This window comes from Acomys minous, assembly GCF_964271855.1.
Source record: "Acomys minous genome assembly, chromosome: 15".
Lineage (NCBI taxonomy): Eukaryota > Metazoa > Chordata > Mammalia > Rodentia > Muridae > Acomys > Acomys minous.
This window is the reverse complement of record NC_140497.1, coordinates 69,328,608-69,354,734: the sequence shown is the minus strand read 5'-3', so window position 1 is coordinate 69,354,734 and position 26,127 is coordinate 69,328,608. Positions and strand designations below refer to the sequence as shown.

General features: G+C 38.2%; 1 protein-coding gene across 1 annotated transcript in view; it reads left to right on the top strand.

Moving 5' to 3' along the window:
• The first annotated feature begins 1,254 nt into the window (after positions 1-1,254).
• The window catches only part of TMPRSS11D (transmembrane serine protease 11D), a 54,643-nt gene continuing 29,770 nt past the window's right edge, over positions 1,255-26,127 (top strand). The window contains exon 1 of the mRNA XM_084760537.1: positions 1,255-1,319. Within this exon, the coding sequence (XP_084616663.1) occupies positions 1,312-1,319 (8 nt within the window). The 5' untranslated portion in view covers positions 1,255-1,311. The remainder of the gene's footprint in view (positions 1,320-26,127) is intronic.

Below are 26,127 nucleotides of genomic sequence, written 5' to 3'. Positions count from 1 at the left end.
TTAATTTTAAAGATGAATTTCATTGAAGATGCTAAGTATAGAATGAGGCACAAGATAGAGCATCTAAAGATGAATTTATAATGAGTAAAGAGGGACCAATTGAGTCCTTGCTGTGTTGTCTAGATTGACAGATAACTTGTTAAATTGAAGCCCTGTGGTAAATTCATCAGCCATTGTCTATCAATGACTTATAAGATAAAGTCAAAGCCTTCTCTAAGAACCTCTTCATCTGTCCTTTTCTCATGGGCACATAGAAACCCATGAAGGAATATGCTTTGTTTTTTGTTTCTTTTTTTTCTTTTTTGATACTATTGACTGAACCCAGGGCCTCATGCTTGTGAAGTGGGTGCCCTACCACTGACTTACACACCCAGACTACCTCCTCCTCCCTCCGCCAGCACCTCAAGTTGGTGAAAAGGTTAAGACTGGAATTCGTCTTAATACCCATCTGGTTGTATTCCACTTCAACTGTTCAGCATTCATTATATACTAGACAGCAGTTCGAGCATAGTCGTATAACTTTACCCAATGCCTCTGCCCAAAACACTAGACAGTAACGTTCTTTCTCATCTCTACCTTATTCTCGCCTGTGCGTCTTCTCCGATTCTGCTCCTGCCTACAAACACTGCTCCCAGTCTTGCCTTCTTACCCTCATCCTCCACACATCCGTACTCTCTCTTCTGCTTGTTTATCTTCTAGTATCCCTAGGTTATGATGCCTTTTTAGGAGACAATATTTGGAATAAGAGCAGAGTCGTTTTGGTTTCAGCTTTTATGCTTGCTTATCCCAAGCCGTATGCCCTGCCTAGTCAAGATCTGCTCTGTGCCTCTCCTTTACGCACTAAGAGGGGAATGTCACAGAGAAAGGTATATTCAGAGGGAGTGTCTGTCAATGTCTGGGAAGTATTTTCTGATAGCAATTGGATTTATGTAATGAGAAATAAAGTTTATGATAATAAGCAGAACTGTCACATCCTCTTGAATAAAAAAACTGACACTGAGGCACGTGAAGTGGTCACAAGGTTGGGAAAAAGTACCCACCACCTGTAATCATGTTTACTCACTACTTCCCAGAATGTACGGCATCGTTTCTGATTTGTGAGGTTCCCCATCTCTGATTCTGATCCACAAGTCACACTATTGGCTCAAGTTGACTCTTTCAGACTTGTTTTGCAAGTTAGGCTTTAATTACCTGGGATTTCCTCCTCTGGCTTCAGGTACACATAACACGAAGGAGTCATTCAGTTGAGTGGGGAATCTCAAAGCAGTTGGACACACAGAGAAAAGGACCTCATCCCTATTCAGGGGTAAAATGTATAGGTAAGACCTGCTTTTGCCTCTGTAGCTTTACATGTTTTACTGTGTCTTAAAGCATGTAAAAAAAAAAAACGTAGATGCTTAAGAAATTTGAGCTGTATAAAGCAACTCCAGCCACTTCTCTTCAAGCTCCAGTGAAACTGTTGGAGACTGTTTAAGCAGCATGCCTGAGGTTTAGATAACATGCTTGCCTGCTTCTCTGTTTTTTTTTTTGGGGGGGGGGTATTTTTAAAAAACCAAATGAATAAACTTAAGGAGATGATTTAGTATTACTACATTATATGTAAAGAAGGAGGTGTTTTTGTTTGTCATGTTTAAGTTTTCAGAAACTGCTATGTAGGTTTTTAAAAATATAACTAGTAAAATAACTTCCTCTGTTGCTTTAGAACTTTTTTTGATAATTAAACAATTTGATTTCTAGTGGTGTCATCACTAGCTACTAAATATGACATGAATCCTAACGTCATTTCAAAGAAAGTAAAAACAACATTTGTCTATATTTTATGCACTAATGATATTTATATATTTTGGTAAGTATTGCTTATATTTAAGAAAACTGTCACTGCTCCAATTTTCCTTTCGGTTGATGAACAATTTATTTTCATAAACTTTTATGTAAGAAATATGTTGTCTCATAACCTGCCATTAGGCAGTACAAACTTAGGTAACAAAATGAAAATTATTATACAAGTGTGTATATTGTCCATATTGTTTTTCCATCACTGTAGAAAAAAGACAAATTACACCAATGGGCAGGCTGTGCCAAATAGAGGGGGCACTGTGTAGGTATAAGTGCAGGTGAATTTTTCTTTAATCTCCAGAACATTAGAAATACAAATTTAAAAAATCAAACTGTATTGAATAACAAAGTCTCAAGTCTATTTGAGCATACTTGTTGGTAAGTGGGAAAAGATTGTTGGAAAGATTTCTAACAGTAGCATAAAAGTAAATTATTTCATAGTTCTCTTGGAATTTTGGTTTCCATAGACTGCACTTTTGACTACAATTTGTCTCTTAGACAAACTGTATCTACTCCAATCATTTTCCTTTAACATGAAATACCTGCAATCAATAATTATGCAAAATTTGTGAAATTCTGAAATCTGAGAAAGCATGGCTGGGAAACAGTGTACCCTGTCACTCCGAGTAACACTTAGAACTCCAAGGTATGGGGTTGAGGAAAGTATTCAAATGGCCTAGAGAGTTCTTTTAATAAATTCCAATTTCCTAATTCCTTCATATGCTCTGAGAGGTCAGGGCATCAAGTCAGGCAGGGAAAGGGGAACAAATTTTTATAATATAGTTTTTCAGTAAGTCTAGGCAATTCTTACCCAATTTTAGATGCATCTTCAGGTACTTCTGAAATACTTTTGTCTGACAATGGCTTTCTTGGGATATTTGATTGCTCTTCTGTAGAAGCTACATTCTCAGATTTTAGCCAGGCTGCCCTTTCCTGGAGGTACACACATGCTGCGTCCCTTTCTTTATCCGAGGTCTTGTCATTGAGGACAGAAATCCCAACTAAATTGCTACTCATGTAAGTTCTGTGGTATTCCAGAATTTCTTGGGTCCACTCTGAGCATTCATATCCACTAGATTTCATAAAAATCACAGGATGAGGATGAGGTTAGAAAACAGGATGAAGATTAATAAGTTTAAAGAGAGATTTAAGGTGAATGAGCACATCTCAACCCGGCACAGACGAGTCTTGGCAGAACTCCTCCTTGCATAACAAACCACATTTCTGTTGTCTTCCCTTTTGTCTCTGTTAGTGATACAATTAGCTGAATAGGGAGACATGCCAAAGTCAATCAGAGTAAGAGCCTATAAGAGGAGCCTGAGAGAACATGAAATAAATTGAAAATAGACTCTGTCAGTAGCCAAAAATGTATTTTACACCTTGTCTACTGTTTCCATTTGTTTTCTGAGTTGTTTCCACTTGCAAAATCCATTTTTAAATATATAAATCATTAGGCAGATGGTATATTTCTGTATGAAAATTAGGCATGTGGGCACCAATATGTCTCTGTAATCAAGGATCCCATTAATGTTGATATTGGATGGGGAAGTGATGATGTCATGATGAGACAGAGAAAGGTCAGTTCCAGTTCATCATCCAGGTTATATAGGAAATTATCATATATAGCAAAATATTTCATATTTACTGCCAATATGACCACCAGAAATCACTCACAAGGTATTTCTTTAAATTACTTTTTTTTCTCCTTTATTAATTTATTCTTGTTACATCTCAATGGTTATCCCATCCCTTGTATCCTCCCATTCTTCCCTCCCTCCCATTTTCCCCTTACTCCCCTCCCCTATGACTGTTCCTGAGGGGGATTTCCTCCCCCTGTATATGCTCATAGGGTATCAAGTCTCTTCTTGGTAACCTGGTAACCTGCTGTCCTTCCTCTGAGTGCCACCAGGTCTCCCCCTCCAGGGGACATGGTCAAAGGTGAGGCACCAGAGTATGTGAGAAAGTAATATCCTACTCTCCACTCTACTGTGGAATTTCTTCTCCTGAAACCTAAGCTGCTCTGTAACCCATGAAGTCAATGATTGGTTCCTCTAGAGTAAGTTTGCCTAACTTAACATCTCAAGGAATTAAGACTCACAAGCTTCGTTCTTTGCTGAAATATTGCCATTAGTATAAGGACATGTAGATTATATTCAGTTAAAAAAATTCCTTCCCTCCTTCAACATTTGTTTTTTTAACCAAGATTACTTCGCATCTCCTCTCCTTAGTAGCAAAACTCTTCTAAAACCTTTTTATATCCGAATCTATCTCCCATAGTTTTTACTTTTTAAATTTTATTATAAAAGATATCATTATGAACTATAATGTATATAAGGTCTAATTAAGTATAAACACAGACAATGATAATATAATAATAGTATGCCATATATAAAAAACTTAGGAAGGTATTTGAATGGTTTTTTTTTTTTTTTTGCCATAAGAAAAGCGTAAATTTCGGATTTCCTTGTTTTTAATAGCTGAGTAGTATTCTATACTGTAAATGTACCAGTTTCTTTACCCACTCTTCAACTGACACACATTAAGGTTGTTTCCAGGTTCTGGCTATTATGAATAAGGCTGGCCTGGTGGCACTCAGAGAAAGAATAAGCAGGCTACCAAGATGAGACTTGATAGCCTATGACCATATAGTGGGGAGGAGGTCCTCCTCGGTCATAGACCTAGGGGAGGGGAATAGGGTGAAAGCGGGAGAAGGGGAGGAATGGGAGGATACAAGGGATCTGATAACAATTGAGATGCAATCTTAATAAACTAATTAAATTAATTTTAAAAAATAGAAAAGCATAAATATTTTAGGACACACATACATACACATATATGCATATATATAACCTAATTTAAACATTACGTAATATGTACAAGTATTGAAATATCACAGAGCACCATATAAATAAATTTTTCTCTTATATATATCTGGTAAAAATAAAAATAAAATAATAATCAAACACAAATTGAGCTATTCCTTTAAAGTTTTGTTTTTAATTAAAATTTTTTTTTGGTTTGGTTTGGTTTTGCTTTAGGTTTTTCTTTTTTCAAGATAGGGTTCCTCTGCTTAGACCAGGCTGGTCTCAGACTCACAGAGATCTGCTTCCCTCTGCTTCCCCAAGCACTGGGATTACAAGGTGAGCCACTGAGCCCATCTGTTTAAAATTTTTTAACATACATCTTGGTTACATTCTTTTACCTCACTACCCACTCAACTTCTTGTTCCTTCTCTCTAAGAAAAAAAACCCACAAAACAAAACAAGTAATGAAGGTCAAAAATAAACAAACAAAACAATAAAAATATAAATACAAAACAAAAATTCATGGAGTCTGTATTGTGTTGGCCAGCTACTCCCTGGGCATGGAGCTTCACCTGAGTGTGGTTGATATACTCAATGACACTCCATTGGAAGAAACTGGTGTTCTCTTTCCCAGGATGCATCGGTTGCAAATCGCTTCTTGGTTAAGGGTAGGACTTTGTGTCCACTCCCCTTCTCAGTGCTCAGATTTGTGTGATTGAATTGTACAGGTCTTGTGTGTGCTGTGCGTTCATGTGTATCAGCCCAGTTGCATCTGGGAGACACTATTTTTTGGAGTCATCCATCACCTCTAGTTCTGAAATTCTTTCTGCTCCCTCTTCTCCACAGACCCTGAGCCTTATGTTTGATTTAAAAGATCCCATTTAGGCCTGAGTGCTTCAAAGTCAAAATGGGCTATTTTTTTAAAATAAAATCTTTAGCATTCATTCAAAATATGCATGGAATATTTATTCAAGTAAACAGATAAATGCAACACAATATTCAAAACACAGACTTACTATATAGCAGTTTAAGCAAATAATTCAGATGCAGATCAAATAATGCCTCAGAAAAAGGCTACATAATAGCGACCATTACAGGCAGCACTTTGGTTCGTTTTTAAAACTATGAAAACAATACTCTATTTAATTCATGAATATAATACTCAAGTATGTGAAGGTCTTACAAACAAACCAAAAAGAGAGGAATTAAATTCATTCTTCATTGTTGACTATAAGATTGGAACAGGATGCCTCACTGAAGGTAAAAGAATATAGGGACATATATTACCTGTAATGTTTTAGTTCTTTAAAAAAAAAAAAAGATAAGGTGGCAAGATGTTGACAATTTTCTATTCTGAATGCTGGAGCAGGATATTCATTGTGAAACTGTGCTGGTAGGTATGGAGTTACTCATTAAAAACAACCTATGGAATCCTTCCCAGGACATACAATTTAACACAACATAATGGCGTATGTGTAAAGTTAGGCCTGACTGCATAGTTAGAAAGGGCACTTTGATGTGAGCCGACACAAGGTTCAGCGCCTGCAATATCTGCTGCTGGATTTACAAATGAATTTACTTATATTGAATGTTTTTTGAAATACAAAAGATTCAAGAGTTATAATTCTAATAAACAAAATAATGATTTCTCAAAAACATGGATGTTTGCTTATGGCTAATTAATATCACGTAAAAGAAACAGCATCACTGATACCCATGATCCTGTGGGCACCAACACAGATATACCTCCAGCTTTCCTTGCTTCACCTTCCCCGGTGTAGCTGCTGACTATGGGTGATGTCTTAATAACCATCATTTTCTTCACGTTTTTCCACAGTTGGGGCATATGCATCAATACACAAGTCCTATTTGCAAGCAAGGCATAAAATGTGATCATAATTGTCCTGTAAGGTCTATAATACTGTATCCATGACCGTAGTTATCAGCTTTCCATCTTAAGGGTGTCCTACACTGACATATTTCTCTCTGAGCATTCCTAAGCAGATTCGATGGTACAAATGCACAGGAGTCCTTTCAGGACATTCTTCTACAAATTAGCTGCCTGTGACACACAGTATGCACGCTTATGTTTGCAAATAATTTTGTCATGGTACAAATGGCTTCTCACTAGAACACGTGTGGAACAGCTTCTGTTAAGCTCTTAATGATCATCCACATTGCAAAATCTCATGTAGGTCTCCATGCTTACCTTACTTGTACTCACTCTATCACAGCCTACTCCCTTCAATCCTCAGCTTGTAACAGGATACTTCTCTTTTTTTTAAAAAAAAAATTATTTATTTATTTATTTATTTATTTATTTATTTATTATGTACACAGTGTTCTGCTGAATGTGTGCCTGTATGCCAGAAGAGGGCACCAGACATTATAGACAGTCGAGAGCTCCCATGTGGTTGGTGGGAATTGAACTCAGGGCCTCTGCAAGGACAGTCAAGTGCTCTTTACCTCTGAGCCATCTATCTCTCCAGCCCGATACTTCTCATTTTCCTGTCTCTCAAATTCAGAATGCTTTGGAGAACTAGTTCTTCTATCCCCCAGCTGGGTCCACCCTTGTGATTTTAACACTGTGTAAGCTAGTGGTCTTAAAGACAATTAGTAGTCCTTGGAGACCATAATCATTCACTGAAAAGCAAAAAAAAAAAAATTCTTCATTGAAAATAGCTTTAATATCTTCTTGGTTGGGGATTGTCCTGCACCTAAGGCAGGAAAATGGTGGCTACAAAGAAGACAAAGACTCCAGCTTGTTATGAAAAGTGGAACATATATCCTGGGATACAAACAGACTCTGAAGATGATCAGACAAGGCAAAGCAAAATTGGTTATCCTCACCAACAACTGCCTAGCTTTGCGGAAATCTGAAAAAGAATACTATTGACTAAACTAGTGTCCGTCACTACAGTGGCAGTAATATTGAATTAGGCACAGCATGTGGAAAATACTACAGAGTATGCACACTGGTTATCATTGACCCAAGTGCTTCTGATATTATTAGAAGCATGCCAGAACAGACTGCTGAAAAGTAAACCAGGGAAAAATTCCTTTAATAAAACTTTGCCAGAGCTCATTTTAGAAATGAAAACAAAAGAAAAGAAAATGCCTTTAATAGCCTACAGCAAAATAAACCATATTTAACTGACTTATTTAATACCTCCTTTGTACTGTGGGTCTTATTATTCCTTCTCTCATACTTTATATATTCATCACTTGAACATAAGTCTGTTATTTTGTGTAGAAACCAATAGATATGAGATATACAGAATTAGAATAAAAAGGGCTGAGCCCTGTTCTTGTCTTATTTATTAGAAGAACAAGCACTAAAAAAATTAAATAAGCAAATCACTGACCAAGTCTAATTATAGTAATGTCACAAGGGAAACTTTAAGGGTTTTGGATAGTTAAGATGAATGGGCACAACTGTAAAACATTTGCTGTGTGGAAATTTCAGCAATTCAGGCATTATTTACTGAAAATCCCACCCAACATTGGCTAAAGAACAGCCATATTAATGACAGAAAATGTTTAATTTTATTTTTGTTAGTCAGAAGATACTGAAATGTGTATCGTCATGAGAAACATATCAGTCTACATGTTAATGAAAATTTTCTTTGAGGACAGATTATTTAAACAGAAACAGAAATGCATACAGAACAGATTGCATATTCTCTTAAGAACAATTAAAGAGTGTGGGTTATATCCTAAGATAATTGTAAAGCTAGGGAAGGCTTGTGAATATGGACATTATATGCTAAAGTAATACGAGCAACTTGCTTGATACTGGTATCATCCAATAACAAAGAAAATTTGAAGTAATGTCTATGAGGTTGGGGGAGAAGGTTGTGAGAGTTAGAAAAGGTAAGATTAACACTTCATCTTGGAAATACTCAATGCTAAATGCCAAGTGGAGATGTGTGAGGGTTGCAGTTGGACACTGCAGTGAAGAAATTATGCATAGATCAGTGATATAAACATTGGTTACCCTTGTCTATCGGATTCCTAAATGTAGATTTGTGAATAGCGCAACCAGATCATTTGAAACTGTGTTGATGGTAGAGATAAAAAAAAAAATCTGCAGTTTCCAAGCTCGTTCTGTTCTGATGCACATGATTGGCTTAAATGGTAATTAAAACTGTCTGAATTAGATACGCCAGAAAAAAATGGGGAGAAAATAAACAGAGCATGAAACAAGAGTAAGCAAATGAAGCCAAAGCAGCTAGCAAAGCTATTTAAGAGATAGGACAATACAAGTGGTAAACATCGAACCCCTCCTCTGATCTAGCCAATGGACAGGAAATTCTCCACAGTTGTGTGGAAGCGAGGACTGACTCTGACATGAACTCTAGTGTCCCATATTTGACCACTTTCTCTGGGTAGGGAGGCTTATTGGCGCTCAAAGAAAGAATAAGCAGGCTACCAAGACGAGACTTGATAGCCTATGGCCATATAGTGGGGCAGGAGGTCCCCCTTGGTCTTAGACCTAGGGGAGGGGAATAGGGTTAAAGCGAGAGAGAGGGAGGAATCAGGAGGATCCAAGTGATGGGATAACAATTTAGTTGTAATCTGAGTAAATTAATAAAATAATAAAAAAGAGCAGCAATAACTCTTCTTAAAAAAGATTGAGAGAGAGGAGAGAGAAAAATTAAGACTATTCTAGAAAAGGACAGTTAGTTCTCAGCCTAGGCCAAGCAGAGGAGTGCCGATGACCTTCATTACTGACTCTAATGAAAAAATGGACCACAGAGTAGGTCCTCCTGTGTCCAGTTTCTAAAGTATACAAATATAATGTCTGATATAAGCAAGCCATATAATACAAGAACACAGACAGACAGAATCCCCGGTGTGGAATTTAACTTTTGTTGTTTGTACTAAACACTGCATATACATGGTACTGACTGACCATTTGATCTATTTACTACCAGTAAAAGGCCTGCTAATCACCAGGTGTGGGGTTCACACCTTTAATCCCAGCATCCAGGCAGGCAGAGGTAGGGGGCTTGCTGTGAGTTCGAGGCCAGCCTGGTCTACAAAGCCAGTTAAGCCATCGCCTATCACGCCTCCAGTGCCTAGTAGAAGGTTACATCCAAGCACTCAGTAACCACAGGTACTTCCAAAAGCCATTAATAAACACTCTATTTATGGAGCACCCGTCATATACCGAGTTACAAATAAAATTAAGCTTCAGAGAAAAATCTGAGGAAAAGATCAACAGGCCTAAATGCTGACATTTCTAGTCCCACTTGCCTCTCTGCACATCAATCAGTTTTTCATCTACATAAGAGGAAGGAGACACTTTGTTGTTGGTTTTTTTTTAATTATTAATTTATTCTTGTTACATCTCAATGGTTATCCCATCCCTTGTATCCTCCCATTCTTCCCTCCCTCCCATTTTCCCCTTATTCCCCTCCCCTATGACTGTTCTTGAGGGGGATTTCCTCCCCCTGTATATGCTCATAGGGTATCAAGTCTCTTCTTGGTAACCTGCTGTCCTTCCTCTGAGTGCCACCAGGTCTCCCCCTCCAGGGGACATGGTCAAATGTGAGGCACCAGAGTACGTGAGAAAGTCATATCCCACTCTCCACTCTACCATGGAGAATGTTCTGACCATTGGCTAGATCTGGGTAGGGGTTTAAAATTTACGGCCTGTATTGTCCTTAGCTGGTGCTTTAGTTTGAGTGGGACCCTGAGCCCAAATCTACCTACCATAATGTTCTACTTGTAGGTTTCTAGGACCCTCTGGATCCTTCTACTTTCCCATTCTCCCATGCTTCTCTCATCTAGAGTCCCAATAGGATGTCTCCCCTCTGTCCCAGTTTCCTGGTAAGTGAAGGCTTTCGTGGGACATGCCCCTTGGGCTAATATGCAGATATAAGTGAGTATATGCCATTTGAGTCTTTCTGCTTCTGGGTTAACTCACTCATTATAATCATTTCTAGCTCAATCCATTTATCCACAAATTTCAGGAATTCCTTGTTTTTAACAGCTGAATAGTATTCCATAGTGTATATGTACCACAGTTTCTTTATCCATTCTTCTATTGATGGACACTTAGGCTATTTCCATGTACTGGCTATTATGAACAAGGCTGCTATGAACATGGTTGAGCAAATTTTCTTGTTGTGTGCTGGAGCATCTTCTGGGTATATTCCAAAGTCTGGAATAGCTGGGTCTTGAGGAAGCCCTATTCCCAGTTTTCTGAGATAGCACCAGATAGATTTCCAAAGTGGCTGTACTAGTTTGCATTCCCACCAGCAATGAAGGAGTGTTCCTCTCTCCCCACATCTTCGCCAGCATGTGGTGTCGCTTGAATTTTTGATCTTAGCCACTCTGATGGGTGTAAGATGGAATCTCAGAGTTGTTTTGATTTGCATTTCCCTGATGATTAAGGAGGTTGAGCATTTCTTTAAGTGTTTCTCAGCCATTTGATATTCCTCTGTTGAGAATTCTCTGTTTAGTTCCAAGCCCCATTTCTCAATTGGGTTATTTGGTTTGGTGGTGTTTAATTTCTTGAGTTCTTTATATATTTTGGATATTAGACCTTTGTCGGATGTAGGGTTGGTGAAGTTCTTTTTTCCCAGTCTGTAGGCTGTTGCTTTGTTCTCTTGACAGTGTCTCCTGCCTTACAGAAGCTTCTCAGCCTCATGAGGTCCCATTTATTAATTGTTGACATTAATGCCTGGGCCGTTGGTGTTCTGTTCAGGAAGTTGTCTGAAGGAGACACTTTGGAGTCTGAAACAGACTCCTTTCTGTTGCCAATATTCGCCACCAATATTTCAGCTATTACTATAAGAAGTACTAAAGTGCTGTGCTATACAATTGGGTTTTAATTTTTTGTCAGTTAAATATTTTAAGTGATATGCCAATTTTATTGCATGATAACATGATAACATTTCCAATGAAATAGAGGATTTACATAGAAGAAAAATATATAATTTACTGCTTATTGGGCATATACTGAGTTTTTAGTACTTTGTTTAATCCTTACAACTTCTAAGTAATTATCCTCATTTTCTTTTGCATGAGGAAACTAAAGTTCAGAGAAGTTTTCACTCTCTAGTAGTCAGATAGAGCTGTGTAATTACAAAACCCCTAGTTGTCACAATTGCATTTCCTATATCACCCGTGTAATAATTTAAGATATGAGGTTTTGTATAGTGTTTCTTATGCATTTTTACATAAACTCAGAAACAATTGGGTAAACAGATGCATTGCTCAAAAAAAAAAAAGTGTTCTGTTTATACCTGGCTTTCCACTCAGTGTGAGCAAGTGTGGGAGGAGTAGAGACTGGACAAGGCATCACCTCCGTGACAGCCTGACAGACTCACACAGGATGATATGATAGGAAACAAATCAGTCTCTGCCAGTATTTGCTTTTGCTGTGTTTTTTACTTAATATACCAAATCCGAGTACAGAGCCCACCAAGAACCAAACATTATGTGTGTGTGTGTGTGTGTGTGTGTGTGTGTGTGTGTGTGTGTGTGTATCTCCTAGGTGCTTTGACAAAGTTTTAACTCATTTATTCTTATAAAATCAGAAGTTAAGTTAAGGGGTTAGGTGACTTCTTAGGTCCACCTAGCAGGTAAATGTCAACAGTTGGATGTGAACTCAGCTAGGTTAGACGCAGCCTAGGCCTTTAAGTGTACTGTGACATCTGTCTCCCTCAAGCCCTCATTGAGCTTACAGTCTGGTGCAAGGTAATTGAAGAGACGGACAGACAACTAATTGACATGTGAGCAGACAGGCCAGTGTTTCTTATTTAGCCAGCATATAAAGTTATCATTATTTCACTTTTAAAATAAAATATTTATTTAGCAGATGCTTCACCCTTTCTCTTACTATATATTCCTGTTGGGAATATAGTGCTGACAAAAGTGGGAAGCCTGTACGAGAGGTGGGAACATCTGAGGAGGTCCCTTTGTGGCCGTCACCGGAAACCTCAACAATTCTTTGTTCAAATGACAAGAAAGAAAACCCGAGGGGCCTCCAACCCTTTGTTTCCTAGACCATGGGACTCTGCTCATTTCATTAAGAACTGAACCGTCCTGGGAAAATGATACAGAGCAGACCGGTTATTTCCTCTGATTCTGAAAACATCATACAAGATGGTGTTTAAAAAAATACATTCCTGAATATAAATATTACTTAAAAGCATTTGTAATAGCTAATCTTAGGCGTGGTCCATGACTCACTGGAGGCGACCTTTCTGCTTTGTCTTTGACAACAATTGTCATTTACTAGCTAGGACAATTAAGCAAAACTAATCACAATAAATACAAACGAGGCTCTATCCCCACTAAGTCACAGGTAGGAAACCATTATTCACCTTTCTGAAAGGATGGTCCCAATACATCCCTACCATCTCCCTTGACTTATTTTACTCAATGTTTTTTGCAATATCTTTTCTACTTCAAGGTCTTTTTCCATGAATTTTTACACCCAGAACTTGTACACTTCATGATCTATTTCTTCTGTATTTCTATGACTCCCATAATCCATAGCATTTCACTTCCTAGCTCCCCATTCCTGACCCCAGTACTTTAAAATGAATGTTATGGGCCTGGCTTCTATCCTATTCAAATTAAGCAAGATGATCCTCTTGACAATTATTGAGAACATTTTCATATCTAAGTCTATATTTAGCAAGACACACTTTCAACAATACTATCCCTGCATGGTAGTCGAGAGAGCACACGGAGAGTACCAGTTCCTCATCTCCTTGGGACACTTTGTAGCGACAGTAACAATGGGAAACAATACAATTTCATTCCCATGACCTGAACATAGGCATCCACACTTCTTCTTTCCTTCCTTTTCTATATAAATTAAAATATGCATAGCTACATTTTAATGGCGCAGTCAAGTAAGGCTTGAACATCTGTAGCGATCCAAAAGAAAACACGTCTAATTGATGACTTTAGGAGACAGAAAACTAGTGTATGCCAGTAATATATCTTTATTTTGTCCTTGAACTTCTGTAGTCTAATTATTTCTAAAACCCCTGCTAGAAGATAATGTAATATTTAGGGATAATTTAGAACCCCATTGTAAATGAAGAATCTTGCACCAATTTTAATTTAAAACATGACTTTTAGCATACAATTTCAGAAGAACCATAGGAAATGGCTGTTTTATAATTCTTTACGATAGCTTCTAACGTTTCCAATATGGAGACGGGGTGTATAGCAAAAAAAGTTCCTTGTGTATTTAAATATGAATAAGCATGTTCTAAGCCAGGTGTGCAGTGCTTTCTTTGCTGTCTTGTGCAAGTCAATAAATACTTAAGTAGAACTTCCCAGAGCTCTGGGAATACTTTTAAAGTACTAGCCCAGAAACAGGAGAGAAGAAATGGAGCTGAGAAATAATCACAGGACTATTTTGCTATCAGCCGATTGTATGTAATTCCAACTTGTTTCTCCTCCTCAGTCTTTCCTCCACTCTGACACGTGACAGGTGATGCAAATACTTGCTGCACCTTTGGAGGGCTGACTGGGTTCAGGAGCAATCTCTAATGAACTGTTTGTAACTCCACCCAGTAAAGGAAAATGCAAGTGAGTGGGAGGAACACTGTCCTGGAGTTAAGAGCCTTATATTTTGTAAGAAGATAATTATTCCACATCTTTGATGCTTTCACTGTTATGTGCAACCAATTGCTTACTGTCACCAATACCCCCTCCCCCATTTAATGTCTCTCTTAGAGCTGTTGCCTGCCAGGTGGCATTGAGTGCAGAACCGAATGGGTTTCCAAGTCAATTTTCTGCTCCTTAACTTTAAGTCCACCTTTATTATCAATGACTTGCAGAAACCTTGACAATTTTATTATTGTAACATTTTGATAATCATTAAAAGATAAATTTGAATAGTTTATATACTTAAGGTATGTAATTCACTGGTCTCTAGTACCAAAATCATACTTCAGAGCATTTTTATCCCAAAAGACACCCAAGTATTCAATATATTCATTTCCAAAAGAAGCATTTTGGAAAGCACATACCACCTTGAAAATTCATAACTTCCGAAAAAGCTGGAAAATAATAGTCAGTAAAGGTGAAAGAAAATCTTTTTAAAAATAAGAATAATAAAACTTACCTATTTGCAAAATAAATCCAGATTGAGTATATATAACTTTGGCTATCTTTAGAAACAGGCAAGGAACAAATCTTCAACCTAGTAGTTATGTCTTCCTTCAAAGGTCGGTGGCCTTCACAGGTTTGAAAGGGCTATACCTTCTGGAATTCAGAAGAAATACAATACTAACGTTGTGCAACAGTGCCCTCTAGAGTACATACATTGCTCCCTCAAGCTACCCAATAAGTTAATTGACAACAATAGAGACAATGAGGTAATTGCTTCCATCATTTTAATAATTATAACAACTGGAACTGGGTAGGTAGCTCAGTGGCTAAGTGTTTGCCAAACAAGTGTCAGCTTCAGATATCTAATTGCCGATGCCCAAGTAAAAGCCTAGTTGGCACAGAGACAGTAATTCCACCGTAGGAAGCAGAGACAGAGAGTTCCTGGGACAAGCTGACTTGCCAATCTAGGAATTCCTGATCTTCAAGCTCCTTGAAAGACACTGACTCTGGACATCAGATGTAGAGTGGTAGAGAAACGCACATGAAGTCAACTTTGATTTTCCTCACATACGCACACGGACACACTCCAGCTCGCTTTCACCCACACACGTGTAAACACAAACACACACCACAACACTCATATACACATGCAAAAATACATGACTTCTAGATACATGTATGTGAAATACTAACAACAAAAAGTTCTGGGAGTGTGTCTGTTGGCAGGGATGCTTTCGGATCATCCAAGCTGGCTTTTTAATGGTGCATTAAATCATAATGCCACTGTGTTCATTTGCATGCGGAAGAGGTTTCACAGCATCACTTATGGGCACAAGAACCCACCCTTGTGCAGCCCATCATTTGTGTGGTACCATCAAAGATAACCTTCCTAGAAAAACAACTGTAATATGTATTGCAATAGAGCGGTAAGAAAAATATCTTAGAGTCATTAACTGACTCTTTACAGAAGTGTCAAGTAGTCTTTAGATGCTGTCTATAAATAAACATAAGAATGACTGTCATGATATGTGATGTGAAAAGCTGAGTGGGGGTGACTTCACGATTCTCACAAACCTGTGCCCATCAGTATTCTTCAGTAGTCCATGACATCCTCCAAGATGGAACATTTGGTAAGTGGGGCAAAAGGCACTATATTGTTAGTTGGTTAGTTAGTTGTGGCGCCCAAGCCACCGCGGTACCGAGTCGAGGGCGAGGGACTGCAGATTTAACTCATGCACACATACGCACACACACACAATAACACAGCGGGTCCTTCGTGCTAAGAGAGCAGCAGTCGGGCAGTGGTTTATTATTCTTTTTCCAGAGTTCCAAAGACCCTTCTTATAGGCAGCCAAACAGGAATCCTCCTCCCAGGTGAAATCCCTCAAGAGGTGATTGCACTCAGGAGGACAAGTCTCAAGGAAGGGAGGGGCGCGTTCTCAGAGCAGTAAACATGACTAGCTAACCAAGATAAACACAGACATGGAAGCTGCTAGAAACAGGACATGAAACAGCAAGACAGGCAGGCAGCCCAGTCGGGCCTGGTTCCTACAGTTAGTTAGTTAGTTAGTCAGTCAGTTAGTTAGTTAGTTAGTTAGTTAGATGGACAGATAGAAATGATGGATGGATGGATGGATGGATGGATGGATGGATGGATGGATAATAGATCCTTTTAAAAACTGTATCATAACTCTGATTTTAAAAGGAAGCATGTTTAAGTTCCTTTGACTAAGCCCTTCCACAACCAAGGAGTGTCTTGTCTTCAAGTTTATTATCACCAGAAAGGGGGCAGATCAATGTCACGACACGATGTGCTAATATATAATAAGCCATAAGTACTTCATCTCTATATTATTTTTTTTCATCTCTATATTATTATTTCAAAAATCCATGCCTTCAGGGCTAGAGAGATGACTCCGCGGTTCAGAAAACTGGCTGCTCTTGAAGAGAACCCAGGATCGGATCCTAGGACTCACATGGTGGGCCCAGGATTCTGCTGCTCTCTTCTGACCTCCACAGATCAGCAATCACACGCATAAAATAAAACAAATTTCAGACTAAAGGTTCTCTTCAGCACATGTGGCATTCCTTTATCATTATTTTTAAATAACAGAATCAGTTCTTTCTCTGAAGACCTCTTGAGCAGGTTGAAGATTAAGAAACTGGAGCAAGTGGCCTTGTCTTTTTCTTATTGAGTGGATGCCAGCTTGCATTTATCAGTCTTGAACTCACAATTATGAGACAGAACACTATACCTTCAGTTAACCTTCAGTTAAATTGCAGAGTTCTGATGAAGAGGTATTTGAAATAGATGAAGAAATTGCCAAACAGTCTATGGCCACTACTATCTGTTAGAAGATTTGGGGATGGAAGATGAAGGAGATGGTGAAGCTGTTCCTCTACCAAATACAGCAATATTTAAAAGAAAAAAGTCATTCACCCATGACAAGAATGAACAAATGGAAGCAGAAGAGCAGACACAGTATTCCTGTCCTCTATGGGACCAAGATGTCAGGGAAACTGGTTAAGGAACAATTTTTAAAACCTATTTTGATGCAAACTCCTTCGATAATAAGGGATTGCTTAATGCTGTGTGCAAGACTGTTCCCTCCGTGATAAAGGGCAAAACTCCCTAAGGTATTTACAAAATCGTAAATAACCTAACAGGCCATTCTGAAGAAAAGAAAGCCCAGGAATGCAAAGATAAGCAGGAGTGTGAAGAAGCGTGCTGTGGCCAACACTGTAGCCCCAGAAGGATTGCTCCAAATACCAGTTGCAGCACTGTGTTTATAACTGTCACTGCTAGAGAACAGTAGACACATCATTGTCTACCACATATGGTGTGCACACGCAGCCTGGTCCTCACTGCACATAGTTCCAGTACGGGTCAGTTCCATGGCTGCCTTTCTTCTTCTATGAGTGGAAGTTTCTGTTTTTTGTTACTCTGAGTAAAATTGAACTATGGGTTCTTGCCAGGAAGTGGAATTTTGGGCTTTCCTACTTTCTTTAAAGCAATTTCTGCCTAGTTCATTGTCTAGTTAATTTCAGTGAGCTTTTTGAAGGTGGCATTGTGTATAAAACAACTGTAACAGAATTTGCAGAAGACAATTTCTATCCCTGAGTCAGAACCGGAAACTAGCGATGTGGGATATTCTGAGTGAGGTTGTGAGGGTGTCTTCTGGCCTGGAGTCAGGTGGCATCACTGCTGCTGTGGTGAGCAATAGCCTAGTTCCTTCATCTGGGCTTGGGGACTTGAATTTGTTGTTGTTGTTGTTGTTGTTATTTTTGTCTTTAGTATTTTTACTTTTAATTTTCTCAGCTTTGGCTATGTTGTCTAGATACTTAGTTTACCACCTGGTTTATGGGGTTGGTTTTTTTTGTTTGTTTGTTTCCTGTTTTTTGGAATGGGGATGTAACTAGACAACTTGTCAGCTTTTCAATTAAAAAAAGACACTTCAAAGGAAAAGGAAAAAGAGCCAGAGCAATTGGACAAGGCCTTCTAAAATAAAGGCTTTACTTATGGGTTAGAAGGAAATTAGAAAGTTTTCCCTCACCTTTAAGGAGCTTCTAAACCACTGTGAGGAAATACACAACAAAATAAGTAAACTGTCTTGGTATCAGTAACTTAAAGAAGGCAAGAGTGGTCCAAGCTAAGTGGAGAGCAAAGTCTCTAAGCCAGAGAGTGACTAGTGTGCCTAACCTAGATGCCCAGAAGGGTGGAGCCAAAGATCAAAGTGGAGAGAAGCAGAAAATTGCTTTTGAACTATAAGGAAATATGAGGCTGTATCAGGAAGTCCTGCACAGTGACTCTCTGGGGAACTAAGAATTAAGAAGCAAAAATATTTCGAGACAAATTCCCAGAATTTTGCTAGATATCAGATAAACATAATTACATCAGCAACTTGATTGTTGAAAAAACTAGAATGTATTAAAATATACAAAATACAGCATGAAAAGCATGTGGTGTTCACCGTGACATAATTAGTGGAGTGATCAGTGTAGACCACAGGTAAAGTAGCCTTGTTCCCAGATCATCTCACTCAATTCAATGTTTATTTCCTTTTCTTTTTATTTTCCTCTCCTACCCCTTTCTTTTTGGTGGAGAAAATGAACTACTACAAGAGCAGCACTTATTTGAGAAAGCAAATAAGAAGTATCCAGCCTATAGCTAAGAACTAGCAGGGAAAAAAAAGTATCTAAAATTCAACTTTTGACGTTAGGCTCATTATGCCATGCCCTAAGTACAAGAGATAATCCCCTACTGACTGACAATTTAATGAAGTAGGTGTGGTCCTTAAATAAGCACATACCTGAGCACTGAGCATGAACATTTAGTTTATTTTCACTCATCACTGTAAGTTATTATTTTTAAGAATTAGCATTTCCTACTAAAGAGTTCAGATGGAAAATCCTAGTTCCCTCATTTTTTATTATTTAATTAATTTATTCAGATTACATCTAAATTGTTATTACATCCCTTGTATCCTCCCATTCCTCCCTCCCTCCGTCTTTCACCCTATTCCCCTCCCCTAGATCTATGACCGAGGAGGACCTCCTCCCTCCTTATATAGTCATAGGCTATCAAGTCTCATCCTGATAGCCTGATTATTCTTTCCCTGAGTGCCACCAGGCCTCTCCACCATGGGGAAATGTTCAAATATGGGGCACCAGAGTTCATGTCTGAGTCAGTCCCTGCTCTCCACTCAGCTATGGAGAATGTCTTGTCCATAGGCTAGATCTGAGAAGGGGTTCGATGTTTACTGCAAGTATTGTTCCTTGCTTGGTGCAGTAGTTTGAGCAGAAACCCTGTGCCCAGATCTGCCCACCATGATGTTCTTCTTGGAGGTTTCTGGGACCCTCTGGATCCTTCTGTTTCCCCATTCTCCCATACTTCTCTTACCTAGAGTCCCAAGAGGATGTCCTCACATCTATCCCAATCTCCTGGTAAGTGAAGAGTATCATGTGACATGCCTCTTGGGCTAGTGTCCAATTATAAGTGAGTATATACCATGTGAGTCTTTCTGCTTCTGGGTTAATTCACTCAATATGATCATTTCTAGCTCCATCCATTTGTCCACAAATTTCAGGATTTCTTTGTTTTTTATACCGGAGTAGTATTCCATAGTGTAAATGTACCACAGTTTCTTTACATCTAGAAATAATCAAACTCAAGGCTGAAATCAATAAATTAGAAACAAAGAGAACAATTCGAAGAATCAACAAAACCAGGAGCTGGTTCTTTGAGAAAATCAACAAGATAGACAAACTGTTAGCCAAACTAACTAAAAGGCAGAAAGACACTATCCAAATCAACAAAATCAGAAATGAAAAGGGAGACATAACAACAAATACTGAAGAAATACAAAGAATCATAAGATCCTACTTCAAAGGCATATATGCCACAAAATTTGAAAATCTAAGGGAAATGGATGACTTTCTTGATCAATTCCACTTGCCAAATATGAGTCAAGAACAGATAATAAACTAAACAGTCCCATTTCCCCTACAGAAATAGAAGCAATCAATAATAGTCTCCCAAGCAAAAAAAATCCCAGGGCCAGATGGATTCAGTGCAGAATTCTACCAGACCTTCAAAGAAGAGCTAATACTGATACTCTTCAAGCTACTCCAAAAGATAGAAATGGACGGAACATTACCAAATTCATTCTATGAAGCCACAGTCACATTGATACCTAAACCTCACAAAGACTCAGTTCCCTCATTTCTATTGGTAAACCATAGTAAAGTTCTACTTGCTCTGGATCATGCAGCACTAAAATTTCAGTCTTGTGTGTAAGACAGGATCATGGTGTTGTGTTTTTAAATATCAATTCATGGCTGCCTAAATTTTCTACACACACACACACATACACACACACACACACACACACACACACACTATTATAACTGAATAGTGTTTGTATGTAGTATTGGCCATTTTCATATAGAAATTTATATAGTAGAATATATATTTTTTAATCCAGTCTATTATTTTTATTGTAGTCAAATATGGCTTTTCATACTATTTTTCAAAGCTTAAGCTCTACATCTAAGGTAAGAAGGCATAAAAGATATTTCCTGTCCCAAGACCATCTCAGCCTAGACATAGTCTACAATATTACTTTATTTAATAATTATTTTATAAGCCTAAAGTATATCACTCAAAATCCAGGGGGCAGAGCTGAGGAGAAGGCTCTGTGAGTAAGGACTTTCTGTGAAATCAAGAGAACTTGAGTTTAAAAATCACTAGCATCCATTTAAAGTCAGGCATAAGTGCAAGTGTCTATGACCTCGAGGCTGGAGAGGGCAGAGACAAGTGGATCCCAGGAGTTTGCTTGGCAGCCTAGTAAAAAGGTGAGTTTTGGGTTCAATGAGAGACACAATGGAGAGCAATAGAGGGAGACACACCGGACACCCTCCTCTAGCCTCCACATGTGTATTCATGGGTGTGTGCACCTGCACATATACATCAGTTGATTATACACATGCACCACATGTGCATACATACACACACACACACACACACACACACACACACACACACATTTTTAAAAATTTAGGATGTAGTGAAAATATTTTCTTAGTTCTGTAAGGCATCTTGTAACACATTTCAATTATATAATGAAATAATAGTGATATTATAATATGATGAAGCATGTTAAAGGACTTCCAGGCTATGCAAATAATTAATTTAAAACCAGAACCATCTAGAAGTTAAGTGTAGCTTATGCATCAAATGAAAGGCACTTAGTTCCCTCCTAGGAGTAAAACAGTTTGTCTATTGTGATCACACACTGAACACAAGAAAGCCAAAATAACCAGCCTATGAAGCAACAAAACAGCAGGGATTCCTGAAACATCATCGGCTCCCCTTTTCTTAACCCCTTCTTCATACACACACACACACACACACACACACACACACACACACACACACACACACGTGGGTATTCACACAAACAACATGTACATGCTAGTCCTTTGTTTGCATTGTATCTTTATGAGAATGTTAATCTTCCAGGCAGCAGTCTGCAGGGCACTTTGTTTCTACTTTGCTATCTGTAGTTGTGCAGTTTGAACAGTGTACAGATTGTGTGGCTTTCCAGTGGAAGTCTGGGGGGCTAACGCGAAGCCTGTGCTCCTTGCCAAGCTGTCTTCCTCAGAACAGAGCCACATGGAAACTAAAGGAAACCCCTTTAAAGGAGTTGTCTTTTTCTGCTTCTCATGAAAGCATATGGGCTTTCTGACTTCCTGTCTCTGTATCTTTAAGTTGTATAGAGTGGTTTACATCATCAAGAAAAACAATGAATTTGAATGCAACTCAAGATAAAAAGAAATAAGAATACAAATCACTAAAATAAAATAAGAGATTTTAACAGAAAATGATACAGATTTTTAATTCAAGTATAGAATTATTCCCTTCCTACAAATTCTCCATTAAGCAAATACGTTCAACAATCCATGACTCTGGGCTGGCTGCCATCAAGTTACGCAATCCTGAGATTGCATAAAGCTTTCTTTCTTTCTATGGAGTATTCTATGTGTACTTAAGATTGTTAAGGAAAACAAAGCAAAGAAACAAAAAACAAATGAAAGAGTTCCAACTAGTAAAACAGAAAACAGAGACCTCATTCCACAAACAAGATCCTCTATTTTGATCTGCTTTAGAGTACTGAGCTTCCAAATGTGACTTCATTTATACAAAGCATTCCTTAGTGTAATAAAATAAATAAATAAAAGTAAACACTAAACCACTTTATTGGATAATCCCCACTGCCCACCTTGTTGCGAAAATCTGCCTGGAATTGAGGCTGAAGTAAATTACCTTCATATGAACGTAGTTTTTATATTCTTCACAACTCCAACATGTAATATAAAGACATTTTATCTGTGTGTTCTATAAGAGAAGGCCTAGAAATTATATTTGGATTTTCCATTTTTTAATGTCAACAATAGAGGTAGCAAGTGTGATCAGTGTTAACCATAACATATAATTAACGGACACTCTCCTCCCATCTGACGTGGATCTTGGCAAACTGACCTTGCTAAACCTGGATTCATATGACAGCTCTGTCACTTACCGAGTGAGTAACTGAATCCCTAAGCCACTGCTTCCTCATCCATGAAGGACGTTTTCTTATGAGGATTAAATGAGATGGTGTAGGAAAAGCCAGGACAGTGCAGACACATGGTAAACATTTAATAGTTGGTAGAGATTGTTCCCTGATTTATATTTGTACTCATCAACTTCAAAACCATCATGCACAATGTGCACTTTAATTTTCAAAAGTACCTTCAAACTATTGTAAAATTTGTTGACTTTTCTATTAATAAGACCTGTATAAATTCCATGGTCTTGTACTGGTCATAAAAATGCAGATTAAGAAAGAAGATTCAGTGATGTCTCTCATGAGCAAGTACCCTGTAAGTGGAAACTGGTAAAAATGCCTTTGACATATGAACTTGGAAAAGAAAATAGTAAAATGTACCAAGCCTTTGAGATCAAATGAGGGATAGCAATGGGAGAAGAAAAGAACTACCCAATGGGGAAGAACAATGCATAAATTATCTTAAGGATAAGTTAAGGGACTTAAACTATAAATATTTTTCAAGAAGGTGCCAAAAATATAAAAAAATAAAAAAGAAGGTGCCATGCACAGACACTGAGAATGCCACAGAAGGTTAAATGGCAAGGGTCATCATTATGTGTCATAAATGTCACATAAAACATTCAAATACTATCTTATGGACAGGCAAGTTTCAAATGAGGGAGGAGAAAGGAAGATTTTCTTTCAAAAAATACTTAGCTGTGCTTTCAGAAGTTTATTAGAAAGAAATAAAAATCTGATGTTCAACTTAAGTTTAACCTTTCAAGAAATCACTCCCAAATTCTCCTTCTTAAAAGACTAAATTCTCAAAATTTAATCTTTTAAATTCTCAAAATTTAAAAGACTAGACTCTGACCATTCCCTGGTCACTCAGCATCCTATCTAAATCATCACTGTCTTTCAGCTTGAATGCTGGATAACCTCCTAAATTTTCTCCTGCTCATCTCAGACCTACCCATCCTACTAAAAGAAAAGATCTGCTGCTGTGTTCAAAACCTCCAATGCTTTTCTCACGCAAATGAAGACCTTTACATGCCCCACCCCAAATTACTGTCTCTGTCACAATTTCCTATCCCAGTCTCTCTGAATTTATCTCCTTATACTGTCTTTCCCGCTCTCCCTCAACCTCCCAACCGACAAGGTCATCATTCTAGCTGATCCTTCCTCCGTGTTGTTTCCCAATGCACCAATGGGTACTCCTGCTCAGGGCCTCTCATTCTGTACCTCGGTCATTCTTCTGTTGCCTTTGTGTCTAGTTTACCACATTTTTTTCATCTTTATTCAAATGTCAGCTGTTTGGTAGGTCTTTCCTGGCCACTCTAACTTTTCAGCACCTCATATAGACTCATGTTCTCAGTCTCTGTTTCATCCTTTGCTTCTCCTGTTTATCTTCACCATTTCTGCCACTCTTGCCTCCATCACTAGGGCAGGATCTTACTCCATGAAGGCTGATATAAAAGTGTGGTGTATAATAGGTAACTTGGAGACAACAGAGACTTATTCCTCACAGTCTGGAGGCTGGGAGGACCACATCAAGGTATTGGCAGCTTTGTGTCTTTTGAGGGCCTAATGTCTGAATTATGGATGCCCAATTTCTCACCATAGCCTTAATATACACATGAGAAAACCATGTAGTCTCCTGTATTAGGATATTGATCCCATATCACTGTCCTCATAACCAATTCACTTCCATCAACTCTACCACACAATGCCCCATCAGCTTAAAGGTTAAGATGTCAATATATGAATTGTAAGAAAATGATAACATTCAATCCATTACCATTAGTATGTTTACTTGGATTTGTTTACTGGAACACCAGTACCTAAAACAATCACCAGAACACCGCAGACTTTGACCAAATTTTTTAAATTAAATATTTGATTAGTTATAAAAATCAAGGAGACTAGTCGAAAGGTATTCAAAGTATCACTAGTGAAGCAATTCTCAAATCACAGTTAAGATATAGAGACAGACTTAGATAGGAGAATAAGAATTGATTGGTGACCTCTTATATTTGAGACATAACTATGAGAGAGCAAGTGAAGCTAACTCCCGAGTGCCTAGTATAGGCAATAATGTTCTCCAACATGAGAAACAATGTGTCCTGGGGAAAGGAGCTATGAACTCTTACTTAGTTGTAGACATCTGTAAGCCATTCTGTGAACAGCTGGAAGCAATGGTGCAGACCTATAGACTACTGTGGTATCCTAGGAATATTCTACTGGGTGCTTCCTAAAACTATGACATGGGAAACGCAGCACTTTCTGTCCCCTCAAGTGTGCTGTAATTTAGGACATATACCTTAAGAAGTTTGTGTTTCTTAATTAAAACTGTCCTGATATCCATTTCCAGCTCTGTCGTTCTTGATCAAGAATTTACTTTCTCAGCCTCACTTTCCCTATTTTCAGAATGGACTCAATTAGAGAGTCCATGAGACCATTGTGAAGGTTAGCAGCCCACATGTATAATGCCTGACAGAAGCTTTCAGAATAATGCTATAAAAAAAAAAGGCTGCTAGAGAGAGGAGAGAGAGCTGGGTAACTATGTTACAAATGAATATTTGCTTTTCTGCCTTAATGCAAGCACTGAAAACCTTGCTGGGCAACATTCCGAATTAAAAGCAAACTATCTCCTTACACAGACTTCAACTACATTATTAGCCAAAATTCAAACAAACGTTTGCAAACATTGCAAATTTTTCAAAAGTTTACAAAGCTTACAATTCAGCTGGAATTACCAGAAGCTTCATAATCAGAAGCATGCAGAGATTTACCTCTGAGTTACACAGCAGATAACTTCCTCAGCTGTTTCTACAGGGTGGAACAATTGATTCTTAGGTAATTGCCCCTTGAGAGATTAAGGTAATTTAGACTCCACACCCTTTATTTCTTGAGTCAGATGTCTCATGGTGCTTCTCAGTCTCTCAGTTTAAGATGTGTTCAATGGACTAAAGGCAAAGTTGGCTCAAAGTCATTCCCATGGGGGGCAAGGCTCATCCAAACCAAAGTGTGTGTTGACTCCAACCTTTGTTTTTTGTTTTGTTTGTTTTTCTTTCTTTCTTTCTTTGAAATTTTATTTTTATTCTTTTATTGAAAACAGACTCTTTTGTCATATGGTTTATCATGACTATACTTCAATCTCCCTCTGCTCCTCTCAGGTCTGTCCCACTTCCCCTCTCCCCAAGACCCACTTCCTTTTTATCTCTCATTAGAGAAAAATAGGCTTCTAAGAGATAAAAACAAAAGATGACACCAACACATATAAGACAAAACAAAAACAGTCATATCAA